This window comes from Mytilus galloprovincialis, chromosome 12, assembly GCF_965363235.1.
Source record: "Mytilus galloprovincialis chromosome 12, xbMytGall1.hap1.1, whole genome shotgun sequence".
In the NCBI taxonomy this organism is placed as follows: domain Eukaryota; kingdom Metazoa; phylum Mollusca; class Bivalvia; order Mytilida; family Mytilidae; genus Mytilus; species Mytilus galloprovincialis.
Genome location: NC_134849.1, coordinates 15083474 through 15104534, shown reverse-complemented (window position 1 = coordinate 15104534; position 21061 = coordinate 15083474). Strand labels below are relative to the sequence as shown.

Sequence of the window (21061 nt, the reverse complement as noted above, 5' to 3'; positions counted from 1 at the left end):
ATAAAGGGTACAAGTAGTTAAACATCCTAAATAAGATACGATCACGTGAAAAACCTTTCAACAAAAGAATTGGAAGTCCTACGGGATTTACAAAATAGTCAATAAAAACTAACAAAATCAAACAATTTTCAACGGAACGAGTGAAAAAATAACTTTTAAATGTTTGATTTGGTACAGACATTTTCCAATGAAAATGAAACAATATTAAAGAAATGTTATAATAAGATAGCAAAAAAAAAAATGAATGTACATATTAAATAACACGAGATGAATTTAACATGGTCGAGTAGAGATAGGGAATAATATCCAATAGAGGAAGTATACATTTTATAGTAAACAGTTTTAATGACGTACATTAAAAATAAAGTGTGTATTAAAAATACATAAGTATTTCTAAACAGACGTGTTAGTTAAAATATATATCTAAAAATATTTCAATACTTGGTGGAGTAAAAATGTAGAATACTATCTAATTTCAAAAGTGTATACACTTACAAAATATCTATAGTAAACAACAATATGGACGTAAATTTAATTTTAACATTGTTAAAGGAAAATGCGTATCAATTAAGACACAAATATTTCTATATCAAGTATGATACGATGGCATATTAGTAAAAATAGGTATTTCAAAATATTGAAGTTGGGTAATAAAACCAAAATAATGAAAAGATAACAAATAATATAACAAAATTGTAACATGAATGAGTAGAGATAGGAAAATTGAATTAAAAAAAATACCACAGGTTAACTAATCAACATAATAGGATTTGAAAATGCACGGGTTGAGATTGGGAACACTATCGAATATAAGAATGTGTATAAATCATAATAAAAACAACAACAACCATCATGCTCTTCAACTCCATTCTTTTTTGGCCTTTCTAACTTTTTTTTTATTCGAGCGTCACTGATTTGTTTTTTGTAGACGAAACGCATGTTAGCGCTTATACAAAATTCAATCCAGGTATCTTGGATTAGTTTATTTAGTACATTTCAAATAAAGTGCGTATCAAATAAGACACAAGTATTTAAGCACATAATATAAAAAGATGACGCGTTAGTTAAAAAAAACATATTTCAAAATATTAAAAATAAAAATAAAATATTGAAAAGTAACTGATCAAAATGAAAGATTTTCAACTTGAATGTGCGGAGATGATGAAATTGAATTAAAAAAAAAGATATGAACGAATGAAATGTTAACTAATAAACATGACACGATTGCAACATGCACGGGTTGAGACGATGAACACTATCAAGTATAAGAAGTGTATAAATCATAAAAAACAGCAATCACCATGCTCCATATTTTATTTGGCCTTTTTAACTTTCTTTTTATTCGAGCGTCATGTCACTGATTTGTTTTTTGTAAATCAAAAGAAAATAATGATAAAATAACTTCTCAATCTGAAATAATTGTAAACTCTCGATTATAAAGAGTGTACACAATTAAAATAAAAATCAATCATGAATAACATTACAAATAAAGTGCGTATAAAAAAGTATTTAAACACAAAATATGATACTATGGTGTATAAGTTAAAGAATTTATTTACATTTATTTAAAATAAAAAGAAATGATAGAAAACAAAACGTGTCCCCAAAAAACCTTCCGTAATATGTTATGCCATTGAGTTATCAAAGAGTATACACAGTATACTTTCACAACTTTCTACATACAAAAATTAAAAGGAAACGAAAACTTTGTTGGAGCATTTGTTAGTATTAATAATTTGAGAAATACCAACTAAGCGATCTCTAAACACGTGACAAACTTCTAATTGTTTTTTTTTTATACTTCTTATACCCTGAAACCGTAATACCGAAACGTATAAGCTAAGTACAAGTAAAAACATCTAATAAATAAGTCACATGTTGGTGAAAATCACTGGCTAATGATTAAACCTAGATATTTATGAAAATTATTCATACAGCATGAACAGTTTTGACATTTTAATTCAAATCATCAGTTATTATATATATATCAATAATGGACTTTTGACCAGGTCAATACATTATATATGGACCTGTTCAAATTATATTGACCGAGGACGAAATCCGAGTGTCAATATAATCTAACAGGTCCAAATATAACTTATCGACGAAGTGAAAGTCATTAATTAATTAAATAAAGTATTAGGAAAATGTCGTTTAATGTTCTTTCTGTGTATTTTTTAATTGTATTTTGCAAAAATGTTAATATGTTATTGAGAATATAATTTTTTCTTAAAAACATCATAGCTTGTTGCATTAGCATTCTTATATTTTTATCGTCTACATTTAACATAAAACTCTTGAAATCTCCTGATAAAGCAAATTTCCTTTCTGAAGCAGCGCTTCCTCCGTGGTTGTTATGTGCGACGTCATTACGTTATAAATCTAACAGTTTTATATTGACCACCACTATATGTATTAATAGAAACAAAGCGTCAATGGTCCGTGTAACACTTATCAATTCAAAGTTTTAAAAAGTTTTGAAATTTTAGATTTTTGGAATTTTGATCAAAGTTCTAAAATATCAAAATTCCAAATTCCAAATTTCCAAGTTTTGAAATTTTGAAATTTTAACCAAATAATTAAAATATTAAAATTCTAAATATCATTTTAAAATTTTATAGTTTAGAAATTTGATAAAACTTTTAAAATACGTGCAATTTTGATTATTTCACTTTTTGAAAGATTGATTTTTTGGATTTTTGATTATGATATCAAAAATAGAAAAGGGGCGAAAAGAGGAGTTCCTGTAAACACGGCTCTGATAATAATCTTTCTTAGTTAAGAATAAATACCACGAAATATATCCAATCATTTTTAATTACAAAATAAATAATTAAAAGAAGAAGTCGATTTTTATAAAACATATCAGACATCCCATTGGTTAACAGTATCCTGCAATTTTAAGGTTGTGCATCTACTAGTATTAAAAAAAGAAATTTTAACCTACTTAACCGGCATAAAATAATAAAAAAAAAAGAGAAGATGTGGTATGATTGCCAATGAGACAACTCTCCACAAATGACCAAAATGACACAGAAATTAACAACTATAGGTCACTGTACGGCCTTCAACAATGAGCAAAGCCCATACCGCATAGTCAACTATAAAAGGCCCCGACATGACAATGTAAAACAAAAACAATTCAAACGAGAAAACTAACGGCCTTATTAATGTACAAAATAATATAAGTTAAGCGTTTGAGATAAATAATTCAGAGCTATTTGGGGTCCCCAGTGCCCAACATTTAGAGGTAACAGTGAAAACTGATCAACTCGCAGTAGGCCAAATAGCATTATTCGCCTTTTTGACGTTTTTGATGAAGGTAGATCCAGAAAAAGCGCTTCGGTCGCATGCAAGTTAAAACGTTTTGTTTTCTTTTTTATCGATTGCATGACGATAATGTATTGCCTTTTATGATTGATTTCGGTTCCAAGTAATGATGCGGAAGGAAAACTTAATTTATGGTTTCGCAATGAATGTTGTGCTAGGTGTGCTTCAGCTGGCCCCTACACAAAATTGTTTACGTGATCAGTGATGCTTTAGTGATAATAGATGTCATACAAAACTCCGAAATATAACAATGAACTAAAATTAAGATCATACAAGACTTAAAAGGCCAGAGGCTCCAGAGATCACACACGAATGTGTTTTTTTTCCATACATTAACTTTTAAGTATCAGTATGTTTTCATTTCATTTTGTTTCGTTTTGTTCCACTTTTATTTCGTTTCGCAGTTTACAGGTACCCCTTTTTCGCCCCTTTTCTATTTTTGATATTTTCATAAAAAAATCAAAAAATCAAACTTTCAAAAAGTGAAATAATCAAAATTGCACGTTAGGTTTAGTATTTTTAAAGTTTGATCAAATTCCTAAACTATCAAGTTTTAAAATGATATTTAGAATTTTAATATTTTAATTATTTGGTTAAAATTTCAAAATTATAAAACTTTTACACAATTTGGAATTTTGATATTTTAAAACTTTGATCAAAATTCGAAAAAACTAAAATTTCAAAACTTTTTAAAACTTTGAATTGATAAGTGTTACACGGACCGTCAATATTCGTAAAAATAGAAACAAGAAAATTTGACCACTAACCCCTACTTTTTTTCATAATTTTATAACATAAAGTTTTAAAAGCCATTTTTCAAAGTCTTATAAAATCCTTGTTATTTGTTCATAGTTTTTGAAACAAAAAAGGGGCCAATTTCATATGTATGAAAAATCTAGAGAGAATTATTTCCCGCTAAATTTTCAATGGCTTATATCTCGAAAACATACACACAGACCCTCCATTTTTTTCTACTTTTTTAGTTTCTTTATTTATATACCATCAATTCATAACAGTCTTTTAAAAAGCTTGTTATGTTTAAACAGAGAAGCGAACATCCTTAATATATGTTATACGCACACTGTCGTTGTTAGTATTTGGGGCAGATATAAGTGTCATTTGTGTAATTTTGAAAGGAAACTGTTTTCTTATATTGTTTTCTGTACTGAAAAGAAAAACATACACACATACGTTTGGGTTTTGTATAAACCCGTGTCCTCTTACACTGTAAATTGCTTAAAGAAATCTACACAAATACAGCTATCAACCTTAGCTAGACAATATGTCTAAACAAGAAAAAATTATATTGTTAAATGCATAAATGTTCAACAAGAAAATATCGATAATAACCAGTAATGAAATATTGCCAGTATATATATGCAAACAAATACAGCAAGCGTACATACCTTTAATCGCAAATAAATAATTAATGACTTTGATACGGCATAAGAAATATAACAACGTTTTTTGTCCTTTTTAAATGTTCCTGCTGGATGACTTTTAGTGTCTCGTTTTTATAGTAGTTTAACAAAATAATTCTTTTGTTATACACACCTGGTCTTAAACCTTTTCAGGCTGTCTTTTGTGTAAAATATCTTTAAAAATAAATACTTGGACTTATGCAGTTGATCAATCTTTACAGTATGTAATATAAACGTTCTATGAATCATTGAACTATGGAACTGACTTCTTATCAAGTAACTGATGAAGAGAGGAGGGATTGAACACGAATCTTAAGTTGAACAAAAATATAAAATACATATTTTATAATAGCAACAGTTTAAAAAAAATTTAAACTCACAGGAAACAAATATTTTTAAACTTTCAAATGAGTCAAACTTAATATCATCGTTACAATGGCGCGCCAAATGCATTTAATAACTTAATTTGATTAATGAAAGTTCCCAAGGCTATGAGAAACCTAATGATGTTTTTTTGAAAATAATCGACTCTCTGTAGTTTGGTGAGAAAATATACAAGTATTTGAAGAATAAAATTAAGATTGAAATTAGGAAGGTGTCAAAGAGACGAGAAGAAAACAATCGAAGACTATCAATGGTTCTTCAACACAGCGAGAAAATCCCACATCTGGAGGCTTTACCGGGCAACTAAACAAAAATATGTACTAGTTCAGTGAAAATTGACGTCATACTAAACTCCAAAACATATAAACGAACTACAATTAACAAGCATACAAGACTAACAAAGACCAGACGCTCCTGACTTGGGACCGGGGGTAAATGCTGATAAAAAGATAAAATGTGAATAAAATATCTTATTTTAAAATTAACTTTTATTTCATTTTCCATGTTCGAAATATAACAATGAACTAAAATTAAGATCATACAAGACTTAAAAGGCCAGAGGCTCCAGAGATCACACACGAATGTGTTTTTTTTTTCATACATTAACTTTTAAGTATCAGTATGTTTTCATTTCATTTTGTTTCGTTTCGTTCCACTTTTATTTCGTTTCGCAGTTTACAGGTACCCCTTTTTCGCCCCTTTTCTATTTTTGATATTTTCATAAAAAAATCAAAAAATCAAACTTTCAAAAAGTGAAATAATCAAAATTGCACGTTAGGTTTAGTATTTTTAAAGTTTGATCAAATTCCTAAACTATCAAGTTTTAAAATGATATTTAGAATTTTAATATTTTAATTATTTGGTTAAAATTTCAAAATTATAAAACTTTTACACAATTTGGAATTTTGATATTTTAAAACTTTGATCAAAATTCGAAAAAACTAAAATTTCAAAACTTTTTAAAACTTTGAATTGGTAAGTGTTACACGGACCGTCAATATTCGTAAAAATAGAAACAAGAAAATTTGACCACTAACCCCTACTTTTTTTCATAATTTTATAACATAAAGTTTTAAAAGCCATTTTTCAAAGTCTTATAAAATCCTTGTTATTTGTTCATAGTTTTTGAAACAAAAAAGGGGCCAATGTCATATGTATGAAAAATCTAGAGAGAATTATTTCCCGCTAAATTTTCAATGGCTTATATCTCGAAAACATACACACAGACCCTCCATTTTTTTCTACTTTTTTAGTTTCTTTATTTATATACCATCAATTCATAACAGTCTTTTAAAAAGCTTGTTATGTTTAAACAGAGAAGCGAACATCCTTAATATATGTTATACGCACACTGTCGTTGTTAGTATTTGGGGCAGATATTAGTGTCATTTGTGTAATTTTGAAAGGAAACTATTTTCTTATATTGTTTTCTGTACTGAAAAGAAAAACATACACACATACGTTTGGGTTTTGTATAAACCCGTGTCCTCTTACACTGTAAATTGCTTAAAGAAATCTACACAAATACAGCTATCAACCTTAGCTAGACAATATGTCTAAACAAGAAAAAATTATATTGTTAAATGCATAAATGTTCAACAAGAAAATATCGATAATAACCAGTAATGAAATATTGCCAGTATATATATGCAAACAAATACAGCAAGCATACATACCTTTAATCGCAAATAAATAATTAATGACTTTGATACGGCATAAGAAATATAACAACGTTTTTTGTCCTTTTTAAATGTTCCTGCTGGATGACTTTTAGTGTCTCGTTTTTATAGTAGTTTAACAAAATAATTCTTTTGTTATACACACCTGGTCTTAAACCTTTTCAGGCTGTCTTTTGTGTAAAATATCTTTAAAAATAAATACTTGGACTTATGCAGTTGATCAATCTTTACAGTATGTAATATAAACGTTCTATGAATCATTGAACTATGGAACTGACATCTTATCAAGTAACCGATGAAGAGAGGAGGGATTGAACACGAATCTTAAGTTGAACAAAAATATAAAATACATATTTTATAATAGCAGCAGTTTAAAAAAAATTTAAACTCACAGGAAACAAATATTTTTAAACTTTCAAATGAGTCAAACTTAATATCATCGTTACAATGGCGCGCCAAATGCATTTAATAACTTAATTTGATTAATGAAAGTTCCCAAGGCTATGAGAAACCTAATGATGTTTTTTTGAAAATAATCGACTCTCTGTAGTTTGGTGAGAAAATATACAAGTATTTGAAGAATAAAATTAAGATTGAAATTAGGAAGGTGTCAAAGAGACGAGAAGAAAACAATCGAAGACTATCAATGGTTCTTCAACACAGCGAGAAAATCCCTCATCTGGAGGCTTTACCGGGCAACTAAACAAAAATATGTACTAGTTCAGTGAAAATTGACGTCATACTAAACTCCAAAACATATAAACGAACTACAATTAACAAGCATACAAGACTAACAAAGACCAGACGCTCCTGACTTGGGACCGGGGGTAAATGCTGATAAAAAGATAAAATGTGAATAAAATATCTTATTTTAAAATTAACTTTTATTTCATTTTCCATGTAACAAGTAAATAGATTTTTTAAATTGTGTAACATATGTTCATTCAAAAACACGCAATATCGTCATTATGACCCTCTGTAGAAGAAAACATTTAAAAAATTTCACACAGTTTCACTACACAGTTCCTATGACACAGCCGTATGTAAACAACATGTTGAATTTAAAAGTATCTATATTTAGTATCTGCATTGTGTTGACTCTGATGATGCATGATGAAGTGAAAGCTGGATCATGCACTACGCTTGGTAAGTGTTTTTGACATTTACTGCAAAATCGGGCAATCTTATCCATTTATCTTACAAATGTTAAGATTGGTTTTGATTTTATTAAGAGCATTACTAGTTATCGTTGAAACTGAAACCCGCAGTATGCAAACCTGATAGATAAAGTCACCTGGAAAAAGCTGTTAATTGAATAATATATAAATATATGTCGTGTACATGTTATAATTTTGCACTGGTTATTGATTGTCCAAAAACTGTGTTCATGTTATTATTTGTATGATGCCATCATACCAGTAATTACTTGTACAATTTTTGTAGAGAAAAAGATAATAACTTACTATCTTTGGATTGCATTTGTTTCTTATTCTGTGTCAAATATTTTATTCAAAAACGTCTTCCTTATTCTGGATTCATTTTCGTCATTTGTCATGTATTTTCTTTTTTCTTTTACTATTTTCTCTTTATGTATTTGTATGTAAATTCTTTCGGAGAGTTTATCAGTATTGTTTTTGAAATGTTAAAAGGTTACAGACGAAAGCAAAAATAAAAGGAAACCCTTCTACCTTAATTTTGAAACATAAATCATGACAGTTGCATAAATAATATCATATATTGGAAACAAAAGTATAGCGTAATAGAACAAACCTATTTGATACAAGACAAGGAAGCTCACTGATCGATATCGATCAATGCTATTTTGTATGAAGTTGCATTACCATCAGTTCACATCTCTCTGACGACTATTTTGTCCCATGAGTCATAGACCCCTGGCTTTGAGGGTGAATTATTAGAAGATTTATTGTCATCACACAATTTAAATATTTCATCATGAGTAATCTTTTCGACACTGATTCCCATCTTTACACTTTAGTTTTGACAACTAAACTGAACAGTTTTGCTCATATTTTGGTTATATAAAAAGTACTTGCATGCCAAAATTTTATTCTTTTTTACAAAGTAATTACTTATTTGTTTAAAGGCCATGTTAGAAACAAATAGGCCAATGACGAATAATGATTTGTACAAGTTATTATCTTTTTCTCAGTACAAATTGTACTAGTAATTACTTGTACAATGTAATGACTTATATGATGGCTTGATACAAGTAACAACCTGTATAACATGTGTATTATACAATTATAGCCTTTGTATGAGGTCGATACGAGGTTATATCGACCTAAGAGAAGCATATTGACTGAGGACGAAGTCCAAGGTCAATATGCTTCTCTAGGTCGATATAACATCGTATTGACCTCTACCAAAGGCTACAATTGTTATATTATTAAGTGCCAGTCTGCCTAAGAATCAGGCAGTGGTGAAAACATGACCCAAAATAACCCACCCAATTTGACATTGATTTCAGTTCATAATATGTAGTTATGCACAAAAATAACATTCATTTCCATGTTCTGTTTTGGTAATAGAAGATACAATTTGGTTGAAATGCACTAGAAATTAACAAATAAGGGGAGATAACTCTGTAGTTTGCTATCATTCTAACCAATTTTCTAACCAAGTTATTTGATATTACCAGACACAAACAAACGAAACACTTACACTTTTTAACTCAGGATGATGGTTAGTATTAAATTACATGATTAGCTTGGTGGGTTTTTTCTAATCATGTTTTAATTTTTACCTAAATTGCCTGATTCTTACAAAGACTGGCACTTAATCAACAACTATTGCATGAACAATGTAAATTGGGGATTTCTAGAATGTATTTTTAGTTACATGCTGTATGCCCTGTGCAATATGCTGTTTTTGACCTACGAAAAGCTTAACACAACAGTATTGGCGTGCAATCTGAGTTAATACAAATGTACATGTGATCAAGTTTTAACGAATCACAAATCCTTAAAAATATTCGATTAATAATATACAAGTATACAAGTACATTCAATAACCTGTTAAAAAAATAACATATACACGACATTTACATATAACAAACACGTGTATTGAATCTACTAATGGAAACAAATAAAGATTAAATATTTCAATTTCAGAAAAATGCAGTATACAAAATTTAAAATAGCAATCTTTATTTTTGAGTAAAAATAACACTGAAACTTTTTCTGAATTCAGAGCAATACAATATTGACATTGTCTTTCTAAAACTCTTCATAGATCAATTCAGCAATTATCAACAACAAAGTTCACCTCCATGGAGCAGATTGAGCATAGATGGATTCAAATAGTCTTTTGAGATACCTTTTAGTATTGATATTGCAGCTTAAGTTCTCAGAGAATTTTACACCGTTGGCTTAAACTGGTTCTTTTTTTTTTAGCATAACTCAAGTGTGTATATATCTCATTTTCAGAAAGGAAGATAGTTGACAACTTACGGAATATGATGCTTCCCATTAAATGTGGATCTCAAACATTAGGTAAATATTGCATGTTTCACATACTTATTCATGTTATTTAAAACTATTCTGTGTGCGATTTTTAAAACTCTAAAAACAAAACATCAATATTATTTATTTAAATTATCAGAAGGAGCTTCAAAGACATTAAGGTTTACTTTAATTTATTTATATATGTATACTACTGCAGATAACTTTTATCTATTTCACAGAAATGAAGGGCCCAAACAGAAAAATAAATGAACAAATTGGTTTCAAATCGTATTCAAATCTCTTTCAAATCGTGATTCTGCGATTTGTTAGTACCGTTTGCTTGCGATTCATTAAACAAATTATAAACAAATCAGAATTTTACAAATTCCCTAAAACTGATTTCTTTGTGATTTCTTTCAATTGTATGGTTTGTAAGCAATTTGTTTCTGTTTTTGTGTGATTTCTTTATGGTTTGTTAACTTAGAATATCGTATGAAATGATTTGAACCAAGAGTTCCAAATGGTGAAGTTGAAATCATCCCTTCGTAAATTTTACGGACGCCATCACGAGTTGGTTGACCGTTATGGAATAACCGTATCACAAATGATATCGGATATGTTCCTTACGTCGTAACTACAATCCCCTTCCCTTTCCTGAATGTGACCTACCGAATTAGACTATTTACCGGATTTGTTATCACATAAGCAACACGACGGGTGCCGCATGTGGAGCAGGATCTGCTTACCCTTCCGGAGCACCTTAGATCACCCCTAGTTTTTGGTGGGGTTCGTGTTGTTTATTCTTTAGTTTTCTATGTTGTGTCATGTGTACTTTTGTTTTTCTGTTTGTCTTTTTCATTTTTAGCCGTGGCGTTGTCAGTTTGTTTTAGATTTATGAGTTTGACTGTCCCTTTGGTATCTTTCGTCCCTCTTTTTTTGAAAGAGATTTGTTAACTTTGTTAGCTAGAATGGTGTGATTGCGATATGATTTGTTAACTTATAATATCATATGAAATGATTTGAAAATGATTTGTTAACTTTGTTAGCTATCATGGTGTGATTCATTGATGATTTGCTACAATGAATAACATGTTAATGCATTCCAATTTTCTTTGTTTATCTATATATCTGACTTCCGGTTGAGGTCAAATTCAAATTTCAAATACTGTCCTATATGAACTGAACAAAGAAGGTAGAAAGATGAGGAGTTTTATTCAGTCTATGAAAGACGACGATGATAAGGAATCTCGGTTATTTATTTATAATTTCACATATTCAACTTATACTATTCGAATGTTAACCTTTAAAATTCAGAAACTGTGCATTTCATCATCTCGTTATAATCATGCTAAGTTTGTACTGTAAGGATGAATTTTCAAAATAAAATGTATTTAAAGACTAGCTTCCAGAGCCAGCAGACAAAAATCACTGGCTATAGTTTAATGTTTTATTTGTTCATGATATTTAATGACCAGGTCCCGCGCAAAATGGCAAAGCTATAGTACCATGTAGCAGATTTGAACCAAGACTAAGACCCATCACCTATTCGACATCATTCTACTAAGTACACGTGGTTGTCCATGTTTTTTTCAAATCTCGTTTTAGTAAAATTCGGGAGAGAAGAATCAGAAACCTGCACAGAGGGAACAATTCGTCCCTCATCACAACCAAATATAGTATTCCTTTTTACAATGAGAGGAGTAGCTATTAAAGGTAAAATGAAGACAATTGTGCTTCAAAATTTGGGGGTTTCAGCTTTTTGAGGATTTCAGGGGCAGAACAAATTTTTGATCTGGATGTTAATGTCATATCTAATCTGTGAATTGATGATTAATACCAATTTGTTTATGATTTGCTTGTGATTTGCTTGAGGTAGGAATCTATGATTTACTTCTGATTTGTTAAAGATTTGATAACAATTTGTTTATAATTTCTTCATAATTTGAAAACAATTTGTTTATGATTTGCTTGAGGTAGGAATATGATTTACTTCTGATTTGTTAAACATTTGATAACAATTTCTTTACAATTTCTTTACGATTTGAAAACAATTTGTTTGAGAAATTTGCTTGAAGTAGGAAAGCAATAACTTCTGATTAGTTAATGAATTCAAAACAATTTCTTGACAATTTGTTTATGATTTGCTTATGAATCGAAAACAATTTGTTCGTGATTTGTTCTTGTGATTTGTTAGCTCATTTGCATGTGACATTTTATCACTTTCAAATCACAAAGAAATCATACGATTTGTTTATCATTTGTTACCATGATTTGGGTCCGTGTATATCTGCGTCCATTCGTTTTTCGTTTTGAAATATCAAAAACAAAAAACAAAAAAAGGAAGTGTTTTCATTTTTCGTTTTTGATTTCTTAAAAACCAAAACGAAAAACGAAAGTGTTTTAATTTTTCGTTTTTGATTTCTTAAAAACCAAAATGAAAAACAAAAGTGTTTTCGTTTTTAGTTTTTGATTTCACAAACAAAAAACGAAAAACAAAAGTATTTTCATTTTTCAATTTTGATTTCTCAAAAACTAAAATCGAAAAATGAAAGTGTTTTCATTTTTCATTTTTGATTTCACAAAAACAAAAAACGAAAAACGAAAGTGTATTTATGTTATCTTTCCAACACAATTTAATTGTCATTCAAAAAATGACAATGTTGTCATTTGCCATTCATTTAAAGGTCGTTAAAGTATACATGCAAAGCGGTTGTCAGATCAATACTACTTTAATCGAAGATAATGTCGACGGATGCAAAAGTCTTTAGCAATTGGAACAATATGGGTGCGTGAACTTTATTACTTTTAAGTTTAGAAAGGTCGAGATTATTAGAATTGATTACCAAGATCCATCTGCCAGTATTTTACGAACTACGAGGACGATAATGTATTTTGCTTGATCAAATTTTCAAAATTTCCTCAATTTCACAATTCAAACTGGGATATTACATTGGTTTGTCATTAGGAACCTATAAGGTATTAATTTTGCTTATTTGTGAAGACTATAAGGTGACATTAACTAGAGGTCGTTGATGGGGATTATGGAATTGGGAATAGTGGACAAAAAATATAAATAATAGAGACAATGGACCAAGAAATAAATAAAATAGCTAGAATAATGGTGTTAAAATGTAATGATAAGAGAATAATTGTCAAAAAGTATAAAGAATAGAGAAATCTGGCATAAAATATCAAAGAATACAGAAATTTAAAACCCCGAATCCAGACCATCATACTAGTTGCCTTAATGAACGTTAGTTTGTCTCTGGGAGATTGCTATTGGTTATCATACGGTTTCTCTTTATTTCTATGTCTATTAATTAAGAAGCATGCTTTCATTATTTACCAACATTTTACATATCACATTATAAAAAAAGACTATTATTTTGCAAACTACCATAGATTTCCGGTAATTGTTCTGCATAGACCACACCACATTGGAGTTCCTGTAATTTTTTTTCAAGTGGACCTCAGTTACCCACCCTACCCCATCATTACATAAAAGTTAATAAACAAATGTCTACGGAAATACTTCTGTCCGAACAATGTGTAAAGGGGAGCTTGGTAGCTGATGTCTGCTGGAGAAAAAAATCAAGGTTGCTGTTTAGCTTATTTTTTTTCAAAGATAGGTCCAACACCGAACCCCATCCTTACCGAAAATGTAATAAAAATTGTCCTCACTAGGTGCAAAGGGACAAATCCAGGGTGTTGTTCTGCTTAGTTTTTTTTTCTAAAGTAGGTCTAAAGTTGAGGTCGTATACCCTACAAAAACCCTTACAGACAGTTAATAAAAAAATTCTGCGGCAATACTTATATCTGCTCTAGGTGAGAACGTAAGCTAGAGATCTAGGGCCTACTTGATCAAAATTATAAGTTAATTTATAGCACGGATCAATCTTTTTTAAGCTAATAAATAATTTACTTGTCCACCATACTTTGAATACAAAAAACAAACCTTTTGTCCAGTCATATTTAAGCGAAATCCACTAGTTCAGAGGTAGAATGTTTTGTAAAAACAGTTTTGTTTGGCAAAAAAAAGTTAATGCACGAGTGCAACTTTCTTTTCTTTTAATGCAGAATTATTATTACTTTTCATGAATTTTTTGACAGGATGCCGATAATAAGGAAAGCTTTTTCACCCAATAGTGCAATTTTGCCATCATTAAAAAAAATCATAATTATTGACGATTCTATAAACACTCCAAGTGTTGACTATTTAAAATGTAAAGCGGGCAGTACGCTGTGTAATATATCGAAAGCGATTGATTTTGGCTTTGTATAACTAATAATAACATAAGATGTATGTTTCATTATAATTCGTTATTCTGATTGGCTAAATGCACATCTCATGTTACATTACACAACGAAAATCATTATTCATGATGACACGAGGTCCCACAATAAAGTGCAAAGGTGAATTTAATAAAAACTTGATAAAAATCGTGTTTTCATGATCCTAGCTAAAACATGTAATTATAAATATTGAATGCTTCTTTTTGTAACTTCATAGGGTTGTAAAAGCGTTGACCGTGCGTACATTTTCAGAATGAAGCGCTTCCGCTTTTCATACAAAATGTATTTCGGTCATCCAATTTATTCGCTTTACACCTCAATGAAGTAACAAAAAAAAAGCATTCAATTCTTAAATAAACCAGAAATGAACTTTTAAAATTCATTGAAAAGTGTCTTTGACTGCTTAATTATATTTTAAAAACTGATGATATAGTGGTTATATATTAATAAAAACATTTTAAGTACGTTTGAGTCTTATGCAATATTTGTTTTTATATATTTGAAAACTGACTGCTACCGACTGGTTGCTTGAGCCTGGTCTCACAAACTCCGCATTTTCATTACAGCCGATTACATTGAGTGTGTAGACAAAGGTAATATCTTTGGATCGCTTGTTTGCTAGCTGAACTATGAAGTAACTAGGTAAGGTATACCACCCTCCTGTAGAAGGAGCCTAGCCCTACAGACAGATTGATTGGTTATTTGTCGAACTAGTCTACTCTTAAAGGAGGGTAGTTTACCTAACCTAATAATACAAGCAAGCTAACCAAGGATATGCTACCTTTGCCTACACACTCAGTGCAATCGGCTGTAACTTTTTTACATTACAGGTTGCAACACCTTGCCAAATCATTAGGTTTCAATAAACGTTTGGAAAATTTAGTTAATGTGCTTTCCCATAGGGTTTTATGCAGAACAATTATCTATTATGGAAACTTGCAAAAACAATATCAAAATCGAAATCTAAGTGAACAATGAAGTTACTCACATTAAAAAAGGTTGAGAGATTGAAGGCCAAATAATTTTTTTTTATTCTTGCGTGTCTTATTATAATCAGACGGTAATTTTAGAGTTTACAAAGAAATTTAATATTAAGACAAACATTAATAACGAGTTTCATTGATGAAATTAACACTACAATACAAATGTTTGCTTGTAGTAAAATGATCAATGAATGAATGAATCAATGAATCAATCAATGAATAAATCAATCAATTGATCAATCAATAAAATTGAGAATGGAAATAAAAAATGTGTCAAAAAAACAACAGTCAATCTAACCAAAGAGCTCAGCCGAAGACCACCAATGAGTCTTCAACACAACGAGAAAATCCCGCAACCAGAGGCGGGCTTCAGCTGGTCTCTAAACAAAATATATATACTAGTTATGTGAAAATGGACGTCACATTTAACTTAGATAAAAAAAAACACATAAAAAACTAACAAAGACCGGATTCTCCTGACTTGGGACAGGCGCAAAAATGCGGCGGGGTTAAACATGCTTTGTGAGATCTCAACCCTCCAACTATTCAACTATAGCCAGCTAATATAAAATAAACAAACACACACAAATATGTACAGAAAAACTCAGTTTAAAAGAAATCCGAGTCCGATGTCAGAAAAGTAAACAAAAGAAACTACGCAAAATAAATATGATTCATAAATTGACAAAGAACTACTAGCAGTAACTGACATGCGAGCCCCAGACCCCAATTAAACATATCGAAATGACATATAGATATAAGAAGATGTGGTATGAGTGCCAATGAGACAACTCTCCATCCAAGTCACAGTTTGTAAAAGTAAACTATTATAGGTCAAAGTACCCTCTTCAACACGAATCCTTGGCTCACACCGAATAGCAAGTTATAAAGATCCCCAAAAATGACTAGTGTAAAACCATCCAAACGGGAAAACCAAAGGTCTATATAAACTATATAAAAAACGAGAAGCGAGAACCACATCAACAAATGACAACTACTGTTTTTGTGTGTGATTATTTGATTACTAGACCAAATATTTCATGATTTTTTATTATCTAGGACTGTATATTTGATTAATGATTGATTACCAAGTTTAATAAAAACCTAGTGTGTGTATAGCAAACATATTAACTTTGGCTTGAAAGACGTTTATTTGTTTTTGCCTCGGCCAAATTGATAAGAATAAAATCCTAAGATTGAACGCGTTCGTTCAGTAGTCTTATTAAAATTCATATCTATATTAATGTTCTCATACACATAAGTATAACGAAATCAGAGATATACCTTTTTATTAGATTAGTTCGTCTAATTTACAAATGTAGTATTTTTATCTGAAGTAAATTTACTAACTTCTTTAATAAAGAATTTGAATAAGAATATGTCCATAGTACATAAATGACCCACTCGCACTATCATTTTCCATGTTTAGTGGACCGTGAAATTGAGGGTCAGAACTCTATATTTGGCATTAAAATTAAAAAGATCATATGATAGAGAATATGTGTACTGAGTTTTGCGAGAAATATGAATACCTACTCAAATCCAATCTATTAGAAAAATCGAGTTATTACAGAAGAGTGTCATTAATATAGTAAAATAGAATGATATACAAATGGATGAAAATCATATATACAAGATGTAGTAACTGTAATATACAAATATTAATATAACAAATACAAACAAACCAGAATGTACTGATTTGTATCACTACAATATACTACAGGACATATACAAGATATTACGTTGAAGTTGATTCCCTGTCATTTATTCACCATACACGCAAGAACTTGTCTCAGAAAGAAAATTGTATCTGTATATTAACCTCACTTTCAGGTATAGAGATGTGATATTTTTTTCTGAAACAAGTGCTTGTGACAATCCAAAAGAACTTGGAGTCATTCGATGTTCAGTACTTCAGTACTTTGATTGTTTGAAAACGATGTATATATTCGGTATGTGTTTTTGTTAGATGTTTTTTTTTCATCTGTTTTGTATCGATCTCATGCGTTAAGCCTTTTTCCACTGATTTGTATAGTTTGTTCTTATGCTGTGCTGTAACAAACTGTTTCAGATTCAGGGGAGGATTGAATGCTCACAAACATGTTAAACTCCGCCATATATTGCATATGCCTGTTCCAACCCAGGAGCATGTAGTTCAGTGGTTGTCGTTTGTTGATGTCTTCATATTTGTTTATCGTAATTTATGTTGTTTTAAAATAGGCCGTTATTTTTCTCAATTGAACTGTTTCATATTTTTCATTTCATGGACTATTGTAGCCGACAATACCGTATGTTTTTTTCTCATTGTTGAAGGTTATATGGTTGCTTGTTTATAACTGCTTACATCCACTACATTTTAACTTTGTGGGATAGTTGACTCATTTGCAATAATACCATATCTCCTTATTAAAAAGTTGTGGGGGGGGGGGTGTATTTCTTTGGAAAGTTTCAATGTTTTTCTCCCAGGTCACCCAGTTTGAATAGAATATTTTGATATTTTGCTGTGCTCTTGGATTTGAATTAAGAGCCAACCAGAGCTCACGGTCTGTTGGTGGGTAGTTGATGACTATGGTAAGCTCTGGATGTCTTTTTGAGTATTACATACATGTACGGTGATTTGGTGATGTCTTCATGTCATGCATTGTACGTCCCATTATAACTTTATATAGACAGCTTATCAGTCAACCTGATCTATCAAAGTAGCTCTCCTAGCCTTTTGTATAGTCAGACGAGAAACAACATACAAACTGACTTAGCTTGGTATATACATGTATATTTAATATACTCATATAAATATGAAAAAGAAGATGTGGTATGATTGTCAATGAAACAACTCTCCAGAAGAGACCAAAATAACACAGAAATTAAAAACTATAAGTCACCGTACGGCCTTCAACAATGAGCAAAGCCCATACCACATAGTAAGCTATAAAAGGGCCCGAAATAACAATGCAAAACAAGAAAACAAGAAATCGAACGGCCTAATTCATGTACAAAAATTGAATGAAAAACAAAAATGTAACACATAAACAAACGACAACCACTAAATAACGGGCTCTTGACTTGGGACAGGCACATACATGTGGCGGGGTTAAACATTTTAGCGGGATCCAAAATTCAAGTCAAATTGATATTTTAAAACAACATAAAAATAAAAAAGTGTAAAAAAAAATTATTTTAATAATTGTTGAAAATATTATTGTGTTTGTGAGTGGAAAACTGCTTGAAATTGTAGAAATATTCGACTCTCTCGTTTTGTTCTGCAGCTACGTTAAAGGAACACCAATCAAGTAATCGATCTTTATGACTATGGAACAAAAATCGACAACATTGTCATAATTTCATTGTCTGAAGCACCTTTAAATGAATGACAAATGACAACATTGTCATTTTTTGAATGACAATTAAAAACAGTGTGGGAAAGATAAATTGAACACACTTTCGTTTCTCGTTTTTCGATTTTAGTTTTTGAGAAATCAAAAATGAAAAATGAAAATACTTTTGTTTTTCGTTTTTCGTTTTGTGAAATCAAAAATGAAAAACGAAAACACTTTTGTTTTTCATTTTGGTTTTTAAGAAATCAAAAACGAAAAATGAAAACACTTTCGTTTTTCATTTTGATTTTTAAGAAATCAAAAACGAAAAATAAAAACACTTTCGTTTTTTGTTTTTTGTTTTTAATATTTCAAAACGAAAAACGAATGGACGCAGATATACACGGACTGATTTGTTCCTTAATTTTGTTTGTGTGGCCGGCATGGACAGGAAGTTTCCTGATTCCCAAATATCTATTATTTTCCCTTTTACACCTCATATTCTCCCTCGACAAAAATCGATCAAAATAGCTTACTTGAATACATATGATTTTTCACCCCATCCTACATATTTTCAAACCGAACTCCACTTTCCCCCCACTCACTCCGGTTCCCGACCCTCATTATAAGGTTTCCTTATCTCTGGCCTCTGCTGCTTCATGTATAGTAGATAGAGTGATTTGAAATAAAAACAAGGTGCTACGGAATTACCACAATACACTGGATTTTTGTTCCATTTATTGGCAGAAGAGCATTGTTGACATCCTGAAATAAAACTTGTTTTGTTGAAAACAGACATTATTTTAGATAACACTATCTGTTATCAATCATGTTTGTTTTTTGTATTTTTATGAAATATTTTTGAAACCTTTTGAATTTACGTCCTCAATTTGTTTCAGGTCTTTGATCATTGATTTTTGATGTGATCTTGTTTATATATGATTGAAAGATATCCCAATCGTTTGTGTTTTTTATTATTCTAATAATTTGCAACAAGTAATAAATGTATATGAAAAGTACGATTGGTTTGGCGTACGAAAATATTGGTGTTTTTTTGGGAAAATCAAAGCTTTCCTACTTTTTTTTGGTCAAGTTTGGTAAGATGTTTTCTATTGACATATGACTTTTTCAATGTTTATAATAAACCAAATGCGATATCTAATTATACAGCAACAACAACAAAAATAATCAAGTGATCGAGAGCAACATACAGTGTTAAATCATCAAGTATTCAGAACTATATACACTTTTGCAAGCTCTTTATCATCAGCAGTCATTGTGAAATATAAAACTATATCAATAACATCACATATGCCTCTGTTCTTAATTTCACAAATTTCATTGTTATTTACATTTATTCGTCTAGTTTCCCATGAACACTTACAGCAATCTTCTATTTAAAGTATAACAATTCCAATAATGCTTTTGAACAGAGATTGGCCTGTCAGTGCACATAATGTAATTCATAGACGTTAAAGTTGTTTAAATTTAAACTTTATTCCATGTTTTAAAATTAACAAAAATTTTAATTATTTATAGGTGTAAGTGATAACAAAGACAGGCCTGCTTTCACAGCTACACTGAAAAGTCATTTAAGTCTCTCTAATGGTGCTGCTATTAAATTTGACACAGTTATTTTGAACCGTGGTGGCGGATACAATCCCAAAACAGGAATATTTACAGCAAAAAAGAAAGGACTTTATCAAATATCAGCAACAATCATGTCACAAGGTGGAGGTGAACTAATTTGTTACATAGCTAAAAATGGAAGTAATATCTTGTACTTGTATGGTCCAAGGCTCCATGGCGGATCGGAAACTGCTAATCCCGTGCTAGAACTTAAAAAAGGAGATAAAGTTTCTGTGAAAAGCTATGGTTCACAACAAATAAATGGTGATTATTTTTCCTATTTTTCAGCAGTATATATATCTGAGTGATATATTCTAAGGATTATAAATGAAATAAAGATATAAAAAAAACATATTATTTGTTTTAATGACCCTTACAAAATTATTATTATCCAATGCATATTAATAGCTAAATCATTATATTAATTTGATGAGACTTTTCCCCGTGTCATTGATGTTAAATGTTTGTTTACTGAAAATAAGGATTTTCCATTTTTCGAACAAGAAAACTAATAACACATGAAGTTCCAGATCATTTAAAAAAACAAATTACTGAAATAAAAAA

The 21061-nt window shown here is 30.2% G+C and overlaps 1 protein-coding gene across 1 annotated transcript; it reads left to right on the top strand.

Moving 5' to 3' along the window:
• Positions 1-7830: 7830 nt before the first annotated feature.
• Positions 7831-20841, top strand: LOC143055304 (collagen alpha-1(VIII) chain-like). The gene is made up of 3 exons (XM_076228440.1): positions 7831-7960; positions 10261-10326; positions 20408-20841. The coding sequence occupies exons 1-3, from the start codon at positions 7843-7845 to the stop codon at positions 20803-20805; spliced, it is 582 nt and encodes a 193-aa protein (XP_076084555.1). The 5' UTR covers positions 7831-7842; the 3' UTR covers positions 20806-20841.
• Positions 20842-21061: the final 220 nt, after the last annotated feature.